This window comes from Tachyglossus aculeatus, chromosome 26 (genome assembly GCF_015852505.1).
Source record: "Tachyglossus aculeatus isolate mTacAcu1 chromosome 26, mTacAcu1.pri, whole genome shotgun sequence".
NCBI classification, from domain to species: Eukaryota; Metazoa; Chordata; class Mammalia; order Monotremata; family Tachyglossidae; genus Tachyglossus; species Tachyglossus aculeatus.
Genome location: NC_052091.1, coordinates 2,228,023 through 2,247,162, shown reverse-complemented (window position 1 = coordinate 2,247,162; position 19,140 = coordinate 2,228,023). Strand labels below are relative to the sequence as shown.

The following is a 19,140-nucleotide window of genomic DNA, read 5'->3' as shown; positions in this document are numbered from 1 at the left end:
TGACCTACATCCGGGCATCGCGGGGGAGGGGCGGGTCACGTGATTTGGAGGCGTGGGGAGGGCGAGGGACGCCGGCGTCACGTGGTCGCAGCCGGCGTGGGGACCAGGCAAGAGCGACGCCATTTTGAGGGGCGGGGAGGTTGCCCTTTGTCCCCTCTGACTGCCACACCCGTAACCTTTGACCTTCTCTCCTAACCTATAACCTTCTCTCCTAACCTTTGACCTTCTCTCCTAACCTTTGACCTTCTCTCCTAACCTTTGACCTTGCCCACTCAGGGCTTTTGGCTTGCCTAACGTTCCCTCGTGCTCGAGGCCCTCAGGGATGGTGGCCCCTCCTGCCCTCTCCTCCCCCTGTCCACTCCCAAGCCCTCAGGTTCCTCCCCCACCACCCCCGCCCTCAGCCCCCCAGGATGCCCCTCTAAGCCCCCCAAGCCCCCCGTGCCCTCCTCCTCCTCCCCCTGGGCCACCGGTTGCCCCCCTGGTCTTCGGGGTGGCGAAGAGCCATCTCCTGCAGGAGGCCCTGAGGAGGGCAGGCCCCACCCCGGGGGCCCACGACGACATCAAGCGGCTCCTCACCCTCCACAAGGACCGGTAGGGTCCCTACACGATGCCCCCCATTCAGATCCTCCAGTCCAGAGCAAGACCCCCAGTGGGCGAGGGAGGTGGGCGAGGGAGACCCAGAGGGGCATGAAGGCCCCGGTCATCATCATCAATCGTATTTATTGAGCGCTTACTATGTGCAGAGCACTGGACTAAGCGCTTGGGAAGTACAAATTGGCAACATATAGAGACAGTCCCTACCCAACAGTGGGCTCACAGTCTAAAAAGACCTATCCCCTTTTCCAGATGGTTCTTCCCCACGTGGCTGGCAAGAAACCAATCAGTCAATCAATCAATTGTATTTATTGAGCGCTTACTGTGGGCAGAGCACTGTACTAAGCGCTTGGGAAGTACAAGCTGGCAACATATAGAGACAGTCCCTACCCAACAGTGGGCTTACAGTCTAGAAGGGAGCGCTTATTAATAATAAAGATGGTATGGCTTAAGCGCCTGCCATGTGCCCAGCAGTGTTCCAAGCACTGGTGCAGATACAAGGTTATCAGGTTGTCCCACATGGGGCTCTCAGTCGTAATCTCCATTGGGTAACTGAGGCATAAAGCAGCAAAGTGATTATATGTTACCAACTTGTACTTCCCAAGCACTTTGTACAGTGCTCTGCACACAGTAAGCGCTCAATAAATACGATTGATGGTGATTTGCCAATAATAATAATAATGATGGCATTTATTAAGTGCTTACTAATATGTTATGTTGCCAACTTGTACTTCCCAAGCGCTTAGTACAGTGCTCTGCACACAGTAAGTGCTCAATAAATACAATTGATTGATTAATAGTAATAATAATAATAATGTTGGCATTTGTTAAGTGCTTACTATGTGCAAAGCACTGTTCTAAGCGCTAGGGGGTTACGAAGTGATCAGGTTGTCCCATGTGGGGTTCACAGTCTTAATCCCCATTTTACAGATGAGGTAACTGAGGCTCAGAGAAGTTAAGTGACTTGCCCAAGGTCACACAGCAGACATGTGGCGGAGTCGGGATTTGAACCCATGACCTCTGACTCCAAAGCCCGTGCTCTTTCCACTGAGCCACACTGAGCCACTATGTGCAAAGCACTGTTCTAAGCGCTGGGGAGGTTACAAGGTGATCAGGTTGTCCCATGGGGGCTCACAGTCTTAACCCCCATTTTAGTAATAATAATGATGGCATTTATTAAGCGCTTAGAATGTGCAAAGCACTGTTCTAAGCATTGGGGAGGTTACAAGGTGATCAGGTTGTCCCACGGGGGGCTCACAGTCTTTATCCCCATTTTAGTAATAATAATGATGGCATTTAATAAGCATTTACAATGTGCAAAGCACTGTTCTAAGCGTTGGGGAGGTTACAAGGTGATCAAGTTGTCCCACGGGGGGCTCACGGTCTTAATCCCCATTTTACAGATGAGGCAACTGAGGCCCAGAGAAGTTAAAGTGACTTGCCCAAAATCAAACAGCTCACAATTGGCGGAGCTGGGATTTGAAACCTTGAACTCTGACTCCAAAGCCCGTGCTTTTCCACTGAGCCACGCTGCCAAGGTCACATAGGAGACAAGTGGCAGAGTTGAGATTAATAATAGTAATTATGATGTTATTTGTTAAGCGCTGACTATGGGCGAAGTACTGTTCCAAGCGCTGAGGGGATACAAGGTGATCAGGGTGTCCCATTTGGTGCTCACAGTCTTAATCCCCATTTTACGGATGAGGTGACTGAAGCGCAGAGAAGCAAAGTGACTTGCCCAAAGTCACCCAGCTGACAAGCGGAGGAGCTGGGATTAGAACCCATGACCTCTGACTCCCAAGCCCGTACTCTTTCCACTGAGTCGAACCCAAGTCGTTCTGACTCCCAGTCCCGTGCTCTATCCACTATGCCATGCGACTTTTATTGAGTGCAGAGCACTGTACTAAGCACTTGGATGCAATATAGCAGCCAGTTTACGGTCTAGCATGCGAGAAATCAGTGCAGAATGTGCGCTGTTCTGGATTTTTAAGAGAAAATCAACTGTTCCGCAACTGCATTCCCTCTCTCCTCGTTTACTCAGTCCATTCAGTAATATTTATTGAGCGCTTACTGTGTGCAGAGCACTATACTAAGCGCTTGGGAAAATACAATATAACAATATAAAGGCACATTACCTGCCACAGCGAGTTTACAGTCTGGAGACAACGAGCCTTCTGTCAGGCTGCCACTGCATCACTCACCCCTGCCTGTCAGCTCTGTATCCAAGGAGGAGAAGGAGGAAGATGAGGGGACAGTGAGGGAGGTGATAACAGTAATAATTAAGTACTTACACTGTGCCAAGCACCCTACTAAGCGCTGAGGTAGATACAAGATAATCAATGGTATATATTGAGTGCTTACTATGTGCAGACCACTGTATCAAATGCCTGAGAAAGCACAATATAACAGAATTAGCAGACACATTCCCTGCCCATAAAAAGTTTACCGTCTAAAGGGTAAGACAAACATTGCTATGAATAAATCAATAATTTTAAAGATATATACATAAATACTATGGGGTTGGGGTGAATATCAAATACCCAAAAGTCACAGATCCAGGTACATAGGTGACGCAGAAGGGAGACCGAGCTGGGGAAAAAAGGGCTTAATGAGGGAAGGTCTTTTGGAGATGTGACCCGTTTTGAAGGTGGAGAGAGTGGTGGTCAGGCATAGATGCGTGACAAGGTAAGACAGTTACTTTCCTACATGGGGCTAGCAGACTAAGTAGGAGGGAAGCTAGGTATAAAATTCCCATTTTACAGATGAGGAAACTGAGGAACAGAGAAGTGAAATGACTTGCCATAGATTACTCTATTTGTACATATTTATTCTATTTATTTTATTTTGTTAATATGTTTTGTTTTGTTCTCTGTTTCCCCCTTCTAGACTGTGAGCCTAGATGTATGTATATATTATATTATATACATATATTATATGTATATGTTTGTACATATTTGTTACTCTATTTATTATGATTATTATTCATTTATTTGTTTATTTTACTTGTACATATCTATTCTATTTATTTTATTTTGTTAGTATGTTTGGTTTTGTTCTCTGTCTCCCCCTTCTAGACTGTGAGCCTAGATGTATGTATATATTATATACATATATTATATATATATATGTTTGTACATATTTGTTACTCTATTTATTATTATTAATTATTATTAATAATTTATTTATTTATTTAACTTGTACATATCTATTCTATTTTATTTTGTTAGTATGTTTGGTTTTGTTCTCTGTCTCCCCCTTTTAGACTGTGAGCCCACTGTTGGGTAGGGACTGTCTCTATATGTTGCCAACTTGTACTTACCAAGTGCTTAGTACAGTGCTCTGCACACAGTAAGCGCTCAATAAATACAATTGATGATGATGATGAGCCCAATGTTGGGTAGGGACCGTCTCTAGATGTTGCCAACTTGTACTTCCCAAGCGCTTAGTACAGTGCTCTGCACACAGTAAGCGCTCAGTAAATACGATTGAATGAATGAACATGGCAGGTAAATGGCAGGGATGAGATTAGAACCCAGGTCTTCTGACTCCCGAGCCTAAACTCTTTCCATTAGGCCGTTCTGGCACGTAGCTCCCAAAAACCCGTCCCTGGGTTTGCCAGTCAGGGCACTCTGGTGGCCGAGGTCTCAGCCGGGCCTGTAGTTTCTTTGCAGAGCCTTTAAATTACTTTGGAGGTGGACTTGCCCAAGGTCACACAGCAGGCTAGTGACAGATCCAGGTCCTCTTGGCTCCCAGACTGTACTCTGTCCTCTACCCCAGGAACAGTATGGAGCCAGGGCAAGGCTGCAGGCCCAGGGAATAAAGAAAAATAAATAATTGCAATGGGTAATATGAGAAAATATCCTTTGAAAATGAACATTAAGGGGTTTTTTATTATGATTTTTGTACAAAGTTAGGACATTCCTGTTATTTGGAGAACGTTCAATAAAATCCACTGGCCCCAGCAGACAGTATGTCTCCTCCCTCTGGTCTTCCCCCAGCCTGGGAATGAGTCCAGACCTTATGGGGCCCAGATGTTTGGCCTCTGCCGTGCTTCACTGTTCGTGACTGACCAGGAAATCTGAAGAAGGGACAGAAATGTACCCTCACTCTCCAGGCCCAGGCCGCGTGAACGTGGATCCGTTCCCTCGCTGCACTCGGTGTTCACCCCACCCTCAGCCCTTAACAAACTTAACCGTAATTGATTTTAAAGACCATCACCCACTCTGAGCTTCTTGTGGGTACCACCTCTGTCGTACTCTCCCAAGCACTCAGTACAGTGCCCTGCACATAGTAAGCGCTCAGAAAATTCCATCGATCGATGGGGCCCTGGACTCTGTGACTCTGTGGACCCCCTCTCCATTCCCCCTCTCCATCCCCCCCATCTTACCTCCTTCCCTTCCCCACAGCACCTGTATATATGTATATATGTTTGTACATATTTTTTACTCTATTTATTTTATTTGTACATATCTATTCTATTTATTTTATTTTGTTAGTATGTTTGGTTTTGTTCTCTGTCTCCCCCTTTTAGACTGTGAGCCCACTGTTGGGTAGGGACTGTCTCTAGATGTTGCCAATTTGTACTTCCCAAGCGCTTAGTACAGTGCTCTGCACATAGTAAGCGCTCAATAAATACGATTGATGATGATGATGATGATGACCTGATGAGAACCTCGCCCGTTTTAGGATGCCGCTGTATTTCTCAGAAAAGACTGGAGGAGAGGGAAGAAACCTGATGCTGTTTTGTTTCAGTTTCAGGAGTGACCTGCAGTGGCTTCTCTTCTGTGCAGACTTGCCTTCCCTCATCCAGGAAGGACCCCAGTGAGTTGAGCATGGCTTCCCTTCCTCTCCTGTCCCACCCTTCTCCTTCCCTCAGGGGAAGGATCCTGTGGATCCTGTGGATCGGATGGGCGGCCCTGCCTGAAACCAAGAAGCCCGAAGACAGGGTGGAGTGCCAGGGTCAAAGCAGTGAGCCTCCCTTTCTTGACCTCCAAACCCAGAGCAGGAGGGAACAGGCTATTTGAAGAGGTTAGGAGTGACAGGTGGGGGAGGAATCTCTCAGATTTTATGGGTCTCCAGGTCAGGAGGGCCTCGGACCCCCCATCTTTCCGGGCTTGGCAGGATGGACTTGTTCTGAGGCTTCCCCACGTGAAGGCATAGGAGCTTGTCTGTGCCCTTGCCGCAAAGGAACCGCGGGTGGCAGATGGCGCGTGGGGTGGGGGCGAGGCGGCGGGAACAGTGATTCAGAAGCAAAATTTGCTCTCCCTCCCCCAGCCCCTGGCCTGCAACTGGGTCGGTTCCCCGGGCCTTACCCACCCACCCTCAGGGAGAAGGAGACCCGGAGCGGAGCCACGGGAAAGGGAGAGGCAGGCAGAGGGCCCGAACTGCAGTCGTAAGAATGGGCATACGCTGACCCAAGCAGGCAACCACAGCTTGGGCCACCTTCTTGGCTAGCTATGAGTGCCCAGAATAAGTCCCTGCCCCCCGGGGAGCCCCATCCCAGGGCCCAGCTCTCTTCCCCTGCCTCAGGTCCGTCCCTTTGCCGAGTCTGGGATTTGCTCCGTGCTCCGGGCAGCAGGGCCGCAGCCAAGACGCGAGAACATCCGCCCCGCGGGACGGAGGAAGGCCACAGCGTCTGCCCTGACCTCGGTCTTTCCTCCCCGACCCCCAGGTGCGGGCTGGTGGCCCTGTGGATGGCAGGGTCCTTGCTGGCCCCTCCCGCCAGCGTGCCCCTGGAGAGGATCGTGGCCACGGCCATGGAGCGGGGTTACACGGCACAGGGCGAGATGTTCTCAGGTCAGCGGAGGGGAGCGGGGGTGGAGACCACCAACCGGTCCGGTAGATCTTGGGTCCCGGGATGGCCGCCGCCACCCCACCCCGGCTCCTCCTGTTGCAGCTGCTGACATGGCCAAGCTGGCCCAGGAAGTGTACGGCTGCCGGGCAGAGCTCCTTGTGGGCGGCTTGGGGGGGCACAACCGCCAGCGCGTCCTACGGCACATCACTGCCGGGCACCCCCTGCTCGTCCCGTGTCCTTGATTTCACCACGAGGGGAGGGAGCGGAGGGAGGGGCACCTCATTCCGTCCAGAAGCCTTAACTTCCACCCTTCAGCTACGACGAGGACTGTAACCACGAGCCCTGCCAGCGGCAGGGACACAAGGCCCACTGGGCGGTCAGTGCAGGTAGGTCTGGGGGGCATCACAGTGGGCATCTGGACATTGTCCAGCTCCCAGGAAAGCAGAGGCGGGTGAGCGGGGACCTGGGTGGGTTTGGTCTCTGCCCTGGTCTCCCCTAGCCAACCAGGGCTTCAGCCTCAAGCAGGGCAACTGCCAAGAAAGGAGCCCGCTCCACAGTTCCCCTCACAACTCCCAGCCTCCCCTCCCCTCAGCCCCCTGTGCCAACCGGCAGCCCCCAACTTCCACCCAAGGTGTCCTGCTGGGGGTGCGGGACCCCCCACCACCCAACGCCTTCCACGAGGACCCGGACCTCGCCGGCCTCTTCCACCCGCACCACCGGTCGGCCGCCTACCCCAAGGTGCCCGTGGCCGTCCACGTCCTGGCCAAGCAGGGCAAGAGCTGCCTCTACCAGCTGTGGGACTACGAGCAGCTGTGCCAGAGCAACCTGCAGCTCACAGACTTCTCCCCGGCCCGGGCAGCCGACGGAAAGACTTACGTGGTGCCCACGGGGGGAGTGAAGGCGGGGCTGTGTGGCCAGGCTTTGCTGCTGCACCCGGGCCCCCACTGTGACTGAGATCCCCCCCCCCGACCCCCCGCCGCAGGAGACGTAGGGGTCGCGTGAAGTTGGGCCCAGGGGAGTGATGGCTCCGAAAGCGGAGGAAGAAAACGTCAGCTCCGTTGCACCCGGCCTAGGAGGGAATGGACACAGAGACGCGTAGTCCGCCTCACGGGGCTTTTATTGGGGCGGCGGTGGGGAAGCCCAGGCGCCCCTATCCAGTCTCTGTCCGTGTTTATAAATAAGTAAAAAGGTTAGGATTAGAAAAGGCTCCGTGGCTGCTTTGTGAGGGGCTGGGGCCTGGCCTGCCCCAGGCAGGGTGAGGGAGGGGGGCACCCCAACCCCACCCCTTTAAGCCAACACCCCCCCAGCTAAAAAAAAAGGCCGGCTTTCTTCTCAGTGGCCGGGGACCGAGGAAGTGCGGGCCCAGGGGTAGGGCCCCGGGAATTCCGGCAGCTTTGGTAACGGCTGGGTTGTGGGGGGCTGGGCCTGGCCCACCCCCCTTCCCTGAGTCGGTTCCCAGGAGCGCCCGGTGAAAAGACAGCTGGGGGCAGTGGCTTACAGTATTCCCCCCCCAAATCGCCGCCCGGCTCAAACCTGGGGCATTTGTGGAGGGGAGCCTGGCCCCCAACTTGGGCCAAAGAGGTGTTTGCAGGGGCCCCCCGAGCGGAAGGAAGGGACTCACAGTGGTGGCACCGGCCCAAGCCCAGTGACTCTCAAAGGGCAAGGCCGGGCCAGTGGAGGAGGAGGTGGGCCCTAGCCGTGCCCCCTGCGGGGTCAGGGGAAGCCAGGGCTTTGGCTGGTGGCCGGCCGAGAGGGAGGCCCTGCCGAGCCCCTGCCTCTGGAGGCTGCCCCAGGCCCAGCTCTGTCCTGAGGAGGAGGAAGGGGCAGAGGGAGCACCAGGAGGAGGTTGGCTCCCAGGAGTTCCCCGAAGAGCTCAACTGTTATGGTCATGTTCACATCCAGCTGGATATGGAGACACACAACCCCTCCCTGCCAGCAGCTTCTCCACACCTGTGCCCCTTTGGGGGCAGAGAGGAAGGGAGCGCACAGTCCCGTTGCCCGTCTTCCTGCTCCCAGGCTCCCTCAGGGGCAGAGATACCTCAGAGTCTGTGCCCCCTCAACTTCCTCTTCACAAAGCGTAGGGGTGAGGCCGGTCCTTGGCCAACGACAGTGCCAGAGGCCACGGTGGGATACCAACACCTCGGCCGATAAATAAATCTGGAGCATGAGCGGGGCACGTGGGGAGGGGGGCCACGGGGTGTGGGGACGGACGGGGACTCAGGCCCGAGCCAGCGCGCCCAGGATGCCGATAATGTTGTCCAGTCCCCACAGGTAGCCATCCTCACGGTTCCCTTCAGTCCAGGGCAGGCGGTGGCTCAGCGTCTGAGAGGCGGGAAGCGGCACCGTCTTGCCGAAGTCGATCATCCAAACCCTGGCCAGGCCCGTGTGGTCGTGGACGAAGAGCAGCGAACTGCCGACGACCTGGAGGGGGACGGGACAGGGGGACGGAGTGATGGGACGGGGGCTGGAGCCCGGCCGGGCCTTACTGACTACCAGGGCCACGGTGTGCTGGGCGTCGATTCTGGCTCTTGTCTGGGGCAGACAGAGATGGGTGCCGGGGCGTTCATCCCGTGCCCTCGGAAGACAGGCTAAACTTAAGTTCAGAGCACCGTCTCGACTGTAATCTCGGTGTGGGCAGGGAATGTGATCGTTTATTGTTCTATTGTACCCACTACTCTCCCAAGCACTTGGTACAGTGCTGTGCACACAGTAAGCGCTCAGTAAATAGGATTGAGATGACGAGCAGTATGGCCTAGTGGATAGATCCCGGGCTTGGGAGTCAGAGGATGTGGGTTCTTATCCCAGCTCCGCTCCTTGTCTGCTGTGTGACCTCGGGCAAGCCACCTAACTTCTCTGGGCTTCAGTGACCTCATCTGTAAAATGGGACTGGGAGTCCCACGTGGGACAACCTGGTTACCTTGTATCTACCCTAGCGCTTAGAACAGTGCTTGGCACATAGTAAGCCCTTAACGAAAATCACCATCATCATCGACCGACTGCGCTCTCCCAGGCTGCTTTGCACACAGCAAGCACTTGATAAAGCGCTTAGTACAGTGCTCTGCACATAGTAAGCGCTCAATAAATACGATTGATGATGATAAACACCACGGATTGACGGGTCGATTGATTCAGAGTTGGGTGGGACTGGGCACTGGGGCAGTGGGCAGATCCAGAAGAGACAGGACTAGGGTGGGCTGGGCTCTGAGGCCCACTGATCCCACAACTGGGCAATGACATAACAGTGCTTACTATGTGCCACGTACTGTACTAAGCTCTCGAGCAGGTACAAGATAATCAGGTCAAACACGGTCCCTTCCCAATTTGGGGATTTGCAATCTAATAATAATTGTGGTATTCGTTAAGTGCTTACTATATGCCAAGCACTGTACTAAGCGTTGGGGTAGATAAAAGCAAATTGGGTTGGACACAATCCCTGTCCCACATAAGGCACACAGTCTCAATCCCCATTTTACCGATAATAATAATAATGCTGGTATTTGTTAAGCGCTTACTATGTGCAAAGCACTGTTCTAAGCGCTGGGGAGGATACAAGGTGATCAGGTGGTCCCACGTGGGGCTCACAGTCTTAATCCCCATTTTACAGATGAGGTAACTGAGGCACAGAGAAGCTAAGTGGCTTGCTCAAGGTCACACAGCAGACATGTGGCTGAGCAGGGATTCGAACCCATGACCTCTGACTCCCAAGCCCGCGCTCTTTTCACTGAGCCACGCTGCTTCACCATAATAATAATGATGGCATTTATTAAGCGCTTACTACGTGCAGATCACGGTTCTAAGTGCTGGGGAGGTTACAAGGTGATCAGGTTGTCCCATGGGGGGCTCACAGTCTTAATCCCCATTTTCCAGATGAGGGAACTGAGGCCCAGAGAAGTGAAGTGACTTGCCCAAAGTCACACAGCTGACAATTGGTGGAGCCGGGATTTGAACCCATGACCTCTGACTCCAAAGCTCGTGCCCTTTCCGCTGAGCCACATGCTCAGTTACCGATGAGGTAACTGAGGCACGGAGAGACGTTAAGTGACTTGCCTGCGGTCACGCAGCAGACACGCGGCAGAGCCGGGATTAGAACCCTGGACGGTGCCCTAGCCACGACGTCATGCTGCTTCTCCAAGTCGGAGGGACTGAGTCCCTATTTTACAGATGAGGAAACTGAGGCACAGGCAGCCGAACTGACTTGCCCGAGGACACGGAGCAGGCAAGTGGCGGAGCTGGGATGGGGAGCTGTGTGCTTTCCACCGGCTCACGCTGCTTCTTAGCAAAACCAGCCTCCGCTAGGCCCGGGGGCTGCACAATCCCCTACCCCCCGCCCCAGCCCCCCTCAGGACCCCCGCCCAATCCCCTACCCCCCGCCCCAGCCCCCCTCAGGACCCCCGCCCACCGGTTGTGAGATGGGGAGGCAGAAAAGCAGGGCTGGGGGGAGCTCCGAGACCGGACAGGAGGGAGATGCAGAGCCTGAGCTACCCTCCTCTGTGAAGGGCAGGATGTGTTGGTTCCCCAAGAGCGGGAGCGCATTTTGGGGGGCGGGGGACCCTCACCTCATGGGTCCTGAAGAAGTGTGATCTCTCCAAGGCAGCCTGCAGCTCCTTCAGGCACACCAGGTACTTTCTCTGAGGACAGAGCGGCACAGAAAGTCAGAGAGACGGGGAGGCCACGTGCTTGGCATCTAGTAAGCGCTTAACAAGTACCATAATTATTATTATTATCAGGGGGACCGGTGCTAGAGCCCCCCCCCTTTACGACCCAACCCCCACCCAAGTCCCCAGGACTGGGTTAAGATGGGGAGGACCCCTAGACTGTCAACCTAGGGGTTGGAGAAGCAGCGTGGCTCAGTGGAAAGAGCACGGGCTTGGGAGCCAGAGGTCATGGCTTTGAATCCCGGCTCCACCACGTGTCTGCTGTGTGATCTTGGGCAAGTCACTTAACTTCTCTGGGCCTCAGTTCCCTCATCTGTAAAATGGGGATTAAGACTGTGAGCCCCACGTGGGACAACCTGATCACCCTGTATTCTCCCCAGCGCTTAGAACAGTGCTTTGCACATAGTAAGCGCTTAACAAATGCAAAAAAAAAAACAACACTTCTAGACTGTGAGCCCACTGTTGGGTAGGGACCGGCTCTAGATGTTGCCAACTTGTACTTCCCAAGCGCTTAGTACAGTGCTCTGCACACAGTAAGCGCTCAATAAATACAACTGAATGAATGAATGAATGAACTCATTTTGTTCAGGGAACCTGTCTTCTAACTTCATTGTATCATCCTCTCCCAAGCGCTTCACAGAGTGTTCTGCGCAGAATAAGCGCTCAATAAATTCAATCATATTTCTTGAGCGCTTACGCTTACATATTTATTGAGAAGCAGCGTGGCTCAGTGGAAAGAGCTCGGGCTTTGGAGTCAGAGATCATAGGTTCGAATCCTGACTCCGCCACGTCTGCTGTGTGACCTTGGGTAAGGCACTTAACTTCTCTGAGCCTCAGTTACCTCATCTGTAAAATGGGGATTACGACTGTGAGCCCCACATGAGACAACCTCATTACCTGGTTTCCCCTGCCCAGCGCTTAGAACAGTGCTTTGCACATAGTAAGCGCTTAACAAATGCCATTATTATTATTATCATTATTACGGTGTGCAGAGCACTGTACTAAACGCTTGGGAAGTACAAGTTGGCAACATAGAGAGACGGTCCCTACCCAACAACGGGTTCACAGCCTAGAAGGGGGAGGCGGACAACAAAACAGGAGGACAGGTGTCATCAGAATAAATAGAATAGTAAATATGTACACGTAAATACAGTAATCTGTACAAACATATATACAGGTGCTGTGGGGAGGGGAAGGAGGTAAATCATCATCATCAATCGTATTTATTGAGCGCTTACTGTGTGCAGAGCACTGTACTAAGCGCTTGGGAAGTACAAATTGGCAACATATAGAGACAGTCCCTACCCAACAGTGGGCTCACAGTCTAAAAGACTAAATATCACTGACCTAGCGAGGGGGAAGAGGGAATTCTCACCAGGACGGTCCGGTCGCCATCAGCAAAATCCTCCAGGACCCTGGTCACCTGCTCCGTCCCCCGAGTGGTCTTGAAGTTGGTGTCGCAGGTCCCGTCGGCTTTCTGGGTGGGCGTTGGGGGTGGGAGGCGTCAGGAGGCGGCCCCCCGACTGGAGCGGAGCCCACCGCCCCCCGTCGTCAGCCCAGCCCACCCTCGCCCAGCCCCTCTCACCCTGACGCCCTCGATCCGGAAGCCCAAGGTGGCGGTGGAGCTGAGGGTCTCGCGCCACTGCATGTAGCGGGGCTTGGTGACGGCCCCCTGGGCGTGCTCCTGGGCCGTGGGGGCGCCGGGGTCCACGGCCACCATCTTCTCGTACATGTCCTGGCGCAGCCGCGGTTTCTCCCGGGCCTTCTCCAGCTCCTCCTCCAAGTAGGTCCTGCGGGAGTGGGAGCCGGTCGGGGGGCACGCCGGGCGAGGGGGCCGCCCGCCCGCCCCCCGGGGCCCCAGCATCACCTACCTGCTGCCCATCTTGCAGTCCATGATGGAGGGGCCGTCGAAGGCCGCCAGCAGGTCCTCCATCTGGTTGAAGACCTCGCCGTCCCGCTCCACCACTCCGTAGTAGGCGGGCACGAAGGGGCGCAGGGCATCCCCCATCAGCAGCTCCAGGCTCTGCTGCTCCCAGCTACAAAAGCGCTTCAGGATGCGCCCCTCCTCCCCCGCCTGGAAGTTCCCTGGGGGTGAAATGGGAGGGTGGCAGAGGGTAATCAATCAATCAATCAATCGGATCGAAGAGAAGCAGCAGCGCGGCTCGGTGGAAAACAGCCCGGGCTTCGGAGTCAGAGGTCATGGGTTCCAATCCCAGCTCCGCCACTTGTCAGCTGGGTGACTCTGGGCAAGTCACTTCTCTGGGCCTCAGTTCCCTCATCTGGAAAATGGGGATGAAGACCGGGAGCCCCACGTGGGACAACCTCATGATCTTGTATCCCTCCCCGGCGCTTAGAACAGTGCTTTGCACATAGTAAGCGCTTAATAAAAAAAATGCCATTATTATTATTATTATTGGTCGGACGCGAGAAGCGGCGTGACTCGGTGGAAAGAGCACGGGTTTGGGAGTCAGAGGTCGTGGGTTCTAATCCCGGCTCCGCCGCTTGTCAGCTGGGTGACTTTGGGCAAGTCACTTCACTTTTAGACTGTGAGCCCACTGTTGGGTAGGGACTGTCTCTATATGTTGCCAACCTGTACTGCCCAAGTGCTTAGTACAGTGTTCTGCACACAGTAAGCGCTCAATAAATACGATTGATTGATTAACTTCTCTGGGCCTCAGTTACCTCATCTGTAAAACGGGGATTAAGGCCGTGAGCCCCACGTGGGACAACCTGATCACCTTGTATCCCTCCCCAGCACTTAGAACAGTGCTTTGCACATAGTAAGCGCTTAACAAATACCATTATTATTATTATTATTAAGTGCTCACTGGGGGCAGGCCCCTGTACTAAGCACTTTTAGACTGTGAGCCCACTGTTGGGTAGGGACTGTCTCTATATGTTGCCAACTTGTACTTCCCAAGCGCTTAGTACAGTGCTCTGCACACAGCGCTCAATAAATACAATTGATTGATTGATTGATAGTAGTAATAATTACTGTATTTGTAATTTGCCAGGCAATGTACTAAGACCCGGGGTGGATACCAGCAAATTGAGTTGGACACAGTCCCTGTCCCACATGGGGCTCACAGACTCAACCCCCATTTTACAGATATGTTAACTGAGGCCTGGAGAAGAGAAGTGACTTGCCCAAGGTCACACAGCAGGCAAGAGGTGGATCTGGAATTAGAACCACTTACGTCCACAGTCATCATTTATTTCTATTCATATCTGTCTCCCCCTCTAGACTGCAAGCTCACTGTGGGCAGGGAACGTGTCTGTCAAATTGTTATATTTTGTACTCTCCCAAGTGCTTAGTACAGTGCTCTGCACCCGGTTCTCAATAAATACGACTACATAAAGTCTGCTGTTTGACCTTGGGCAGATCACTTCTCTGGACCTCAGCTGCCTCACCCGTTAAATGGGGATTGAGACTGTGAGCCCCACAGTGCTTTGCACACAGTAAGAACTCAGTAAATCATCATCATCATCAATCGTATTTATTGAGCGCTTACTATGTGCACAGCACTGTACTAAGCGCTTGGGAAGTACAAATTGGCAACATATAGAGACAGTCCCTACCCAACAGTGGGCTCACAGGCTAAAAGGGGGAGACAGAGAACAAAACCAAACAGACTAACAAAATAAAATAAATAGAATAGCTATGTACAGGTAAAATAAATAAATAAATGAATAAATAAATAAATAACAATCGAATTGAACGAATGACTGAAAGGGACTGTGGCCAACTCAATTTGCTGGTATCCACCCCAGTGTTTAGTACGGGGCCTGGTGCATAGTAAGCACTTAAATACCAGAAGCAGCGTGGCTTAGTGGAAAGAGCATGCGCTTGGGAGTCAGAGGTCATGGGTTCTAATCCCCGCTCCGCCACTTGTCAGCTGTGTGACTTTGGGCAAGTCACCTCACTGCTCCGGGCCTCAATTCCCTCATCCGTAAAATGGGGATTAAGACTGTGAGCCCCACATGGGACAACTTCGATTACCCTGTATCCCCGCCAGTGCTTAAAACATTGCTTGGCACATAGTAAGTGCTCAACACTACCATCATTATTATTATTATTCTCTGTGCCTCAGTTACCTCATCTGTAAAATGGGGATTAAGACTGTGAGCCCCACATGGGACAACCTGACCATCTTGTATCTACCCCAGCGCTCAGAACAGTGCTTGGCACATAGTAAGTGCTTACAAATACCACTATAATAATAATAATTCTCTATGCCTCAGTTGCCTCATCTGTAAAATGGGGATTAAGGCTGGGAGCCCCACGTGGGACAACCTGACTACCCTGTATCTACCCCAGCGTTTAGAACAGTGTTTGGCACATAGAAAGTGCTTAACAAATACCATCATTGTTATTATTATTATTCTTCATTCATTCATTCATTCAATCTTATTTATTGAGCATTTACTGTGTGCAGAGCACTGTACTAAGCGCTTGGGAAGTACAAGTCGGCAACACATAGAGACGGTCCCAGTCCCTACCCAACAAAGGGCTCACAGTCTAGAAAAAAGAGAAACAGCGTGGCTCAGTGGAAAGAACCCGGGCTTTGGAGTCAGAGGTCATGGGTTCGAATCCCGGCTCCGCCACTTGTCTGCTGTGTGATATTGGGCAAGTCACTTAACTTCTCTGAGCCTCAGTTCCCCCATCTGTAAAATGGGGATTAAAGACTGTGAGCCCCACGTGGGACAACCTGATCACCTTGCATTCCCCCAGGGCTTAGAACAGTGCTTTGTACATAGTAAGCGCTTAACAAATGCCATCATTATTATTATTATTATTATTCTGTGGGCCTCAGTTATCTCATCTGTAAAACGGAGATTAAGACTGTGAGCCCCACATGCGACAACCCGATCACCTTGTATCCCCCCCAGCGCTTAGCACATAGTAAGCGCTTAACAAATGCCATCATTATTATTATTATTACTATTACTGTTAATGAACCCCGCGATGGTCCCTCTTGGGGTCTCCCACCGGCCACCCCTCCGAGCCTCGGCTCTATGGACTGTCCCTTGGGACATCGAGGGAGGTGGGAGAATCCATTTGGAGGAGACGGGGAGGGACGGGACCGTCCTGGGACCCTAAACGGATAGATCCAATGCGCCAAAGCGCGCACGGGGGGCACAGGTGGGTGTCTCCCTCTGATAAAGATACCCAGGAAGGAGTAGAGCGCTTTGTAATTTTTCCATTCATTCATTCAATCGTATTTAATAATAATAATAATAATGATAATAATAATAAAAAAATGTCCCGCCTTCGACCCCCAGCCCACATCATCCCCTGGGCCCGGAATGCCCTCCCTCTGCCCATCCGCCAAGCTAGCTCTCTTCCTCCCTTCAAGGCCCTACTGCGAGCCCACCTCCTCCAGGAGGCCTTCCCACACTAAGCCCCTTCCTTCCTCTCCCCCTCGTCCCCCTCTCCATCCCCCCATCTTACCTCCTTCCCTTCCCCACAGCACCTGTATATATGTATATATGTTTGTACATACTTATTACTCTATTAATTTATTTATTTTACCTGTACGTATCTATTCTATTTATTTTATTTTGTCAGTATGTTTGGTTTTGTTCTCTGTCTCCCCCTTTTAGACTGTGAGCTCACTGTTGGGTAGGGACTGTCTCTATATGTTGCCAACTTGTACTTCCCAAGTGCTTAGTACAGTGCTCTGCACACAGTTAGCACTCAATAAATACGATTGATTGATTGATTAAGCGCTTACTATGTGCAAAGCACTTATTGAGCACTTACTGCGTGCAGAGCACCGTACTGAGCGCTTGGGAAGGACAAGTCGGCAACATATAGAGAAGCAGCATGGCTCAGTGGAAAGAGCACGGGCTTGGGAGTCAGAGGTCATGGGTTCAAATCCCGGCTCTGCCGCTTGTCAGCTGTGTGACTCTGGGCAAGTCACTTAACTTCTCTGTGCCTCAGTTACCTCATCTGTAAAATGGGGTTTAAGATTGTGAGTCCCACATGGGACAACCTGATCACCTTGTATCCTCCCCAGCGCTTAGAACAGTGCTTTGCACATAGCTCTTAAGAAATACCACAATTATTATTATTATAGAGATGGGGTGCCCCCCACCCCCATCCTCACCCCCCCGTCCCTTGTTCCCCGCAATTCCTCCTACCCGCATGGCCCGCCAGCTGGATCCAGGGATAAAGCTTGCGGAAGGACACGACGAAAGGAGACCACTGCACCATGGTCTTCAGCTTCTTCCAAGATTTGTTCTGCCCGGGAGAGGAGGAGAAAGAGGGGGGATGGGTTAGAGGAGGAGCAGGAGGGCGAGGGGTTTTTGGGGGGGTTTTTTCGGTGGGGAGTCGATGGAGCAAGAGGGATCGAGGTCAGACTCTCTGAGGAGCCGAGGGCGGGGTGATGGGACGGGAGAGGAGAGCGATGGCGTCCACGGAGGACAGGCGGGAAGGCCCAACACACAGACCAAGGCTTGGGGAAAGGCATGGAAACTGGAGGCCCCAGGCGTCCAGGCCGCCCAGCGCCTGTCCGGCTGGAAGTCCCTCTCGGCCACTCGGCCAGCCCCCGGACCTCACCTCTCCGCCCTCCCCATGCTTGGGCTTCTGGCCCTGCCTGCCCATTTGTTTTGTTTTGTTGTCTGTCTCCCCCCTTCTAGACCGAGAGCCCGTTGTTGGGTAGGGGATGGTCTCTATTTGTTGCCGAATTGTACTTTCCAAGCGCTTAGTCCAGTGCTCTGCACACGGTAAACGTCCAATAAATACGATTGAATGAATGAATGAAAGACAGGCGAACCCCGAGCTCCACCCAAGCAGCGAGCTTGCGCTACTCCCCTTCGTGAGAGATTGCGGGGGGGAAAGCACGGAGGGGTGAGCGGAGGAGGGGGCGAGGAAATGGCAGGGCCCGCCCCTCCGGCTGTCACTGAGAGGAGTCACCCCCGTACCCCCAGGCGGGCCCTGCTCCTTGCGACCAGCCCGACTGCATACCTGTCATCATCATCATCAATCGTATTTATTGAGCGCTTACTGTGTGCAGAGCACTGTACTAAGCACTTGGGAAGTACAAGTTGGTAACATATAGAGACAGTCCCTACCCAGCAGTGGGCTCACAGTCTAAAAGGCGGAGACAGAGAACAAAACCAAACATACTAACAAAATAAAATAAATAGAATAGATATGTACAAGTAAAATAGAGTAATAAATATGTATAAACATATATACGTATATACAGGTGCTGTGGGGAAGGGAAGGAGGTAAGATGGGGGGGATGGAGAGGGGGACGAGGGGGAGAGGAAGGAAGGGGCTCAGTCTGGGAAGGCCTCCTGGAGGAGGTGAGCTCTCAGTAGGGCCTTGAAGGGAGGACTACCTGTGCGCTGAGCCGACATCCCCAACTCAAGCTAAAACCAGCAAAGAGCTTCCCCCAGTCCCCTGCTCTGGGGGGACCCCGGCATCCCCCCTCCCCAGCCTCACTCGGACGCCCCGCCTGCTCCAAAGCGGGCACCAGTGCGCAGCCATCGCCAGACGATGCTGGGGACAACGGGCGCGGGAAGCCTGGTGTCCTGGAACCCGGCCTGCCTTCGCCTGACTCTTCCTCCCCGGGGCCCGCTCTGTACACACCGGAGGGTCTGGGGGAGTCTCCAGCCTCACCCCAGGGAGACGCCACAAGGATGTCTGTCTCCGCCCCGGGAGGGTCCCAGCCTGGGCCCAAAAGGCTCCCCTGGGTGTGAGCTTGGAAAAGTGGCTCTTCTTCTATAGGCCTGGGCTCTCTCCCTCCCTCACAGGCACTGGATCTGAACTCTGATTTCCTCTTTCATCAGCTCCCAACCCCTTGCCTCACCATTAGGGAAGAGGGAAGCCCCAGGCTGGACAGGGTAGGGAGAAGGCAGAAAGACACCTGCCCCGTCCCGAGCCACGACCAGGCCCCAGCCTCCCCACTCCTGGGGATACCCAGGGCATCTCTGCATCAGGAGAAGCAGCGTGGCCCAGTGGAAAGAGCACGAGCTTTGGAGTCAGAGGTCATGAGTTCAAATCGAGGCTCCAATTGTCAGCTGTGCGACTTTGGGCAAGTCACTTCGCTTCTCTGGGCCTCAGTTACCTCATCTGTAAAAAATGGG

At 53.1% G+C, this 19,140-nt stretch overlaps 1 protein-coding gene across 1 annotated transcript; it reads left to right on the top strand.

Annotated features, from left to right (window-relative positions):
- Window positions 1–104: 104 nt before the first annotated feature.
- C26H19orf54 (chromosome 26 C19orf54 homolog) lies at window positions 105–7,581 on the top strand. Its single transcript, XM_038767487.1, has 6 exons — window positions 105–591; window positions 5,347–5,415; window positions 6,266–6,390; window positions 6,491–6,620; window positions 6,704–6,774; window positions 7,020–7,581. The coding sequence occupies exons 1-6, from the start codon at window positions 323–325 to the stop codon at window positions 7,340–7,342; spliced, it is 987 nt and encodes a 328-aa protein (XP_038623415.1). The 5' UTR covers window positions 105–322; the 3' UTR covers window positions 7,343–7,581.
- Window positions 7,582–19,140: the final 11,559 nt, after the last annotated feature.

What these genes read in the sequence shown, in the direction of transcription:
- C26H19orf54 (XM_038767487.1), top strand. Translation starts at nt 323, where the DNA reads ATGGTGGCCCCTCCTGCCCTCTCCTCCCCCTGTCCACTCCCAAGCCCT. An exon ending in GGGCACCCCCTGCTCGTCCC is followed by an intron (nt 6,621 to 6,703) that starts GTGTCCTTGATT and finishes TCCACCCTTCAG; the next exon opens with CTACGACGAGGACTGTAACC. An exon ending in CCACTGGGCGGTCAGTGCAG is followed by an intron (nt 6,775 to 7,019) that starts GTAGGTCTGGGG and finishes CTTCCACCCAAG; the next exon opens with GTGTCCTGCTGGGGGTGCGG.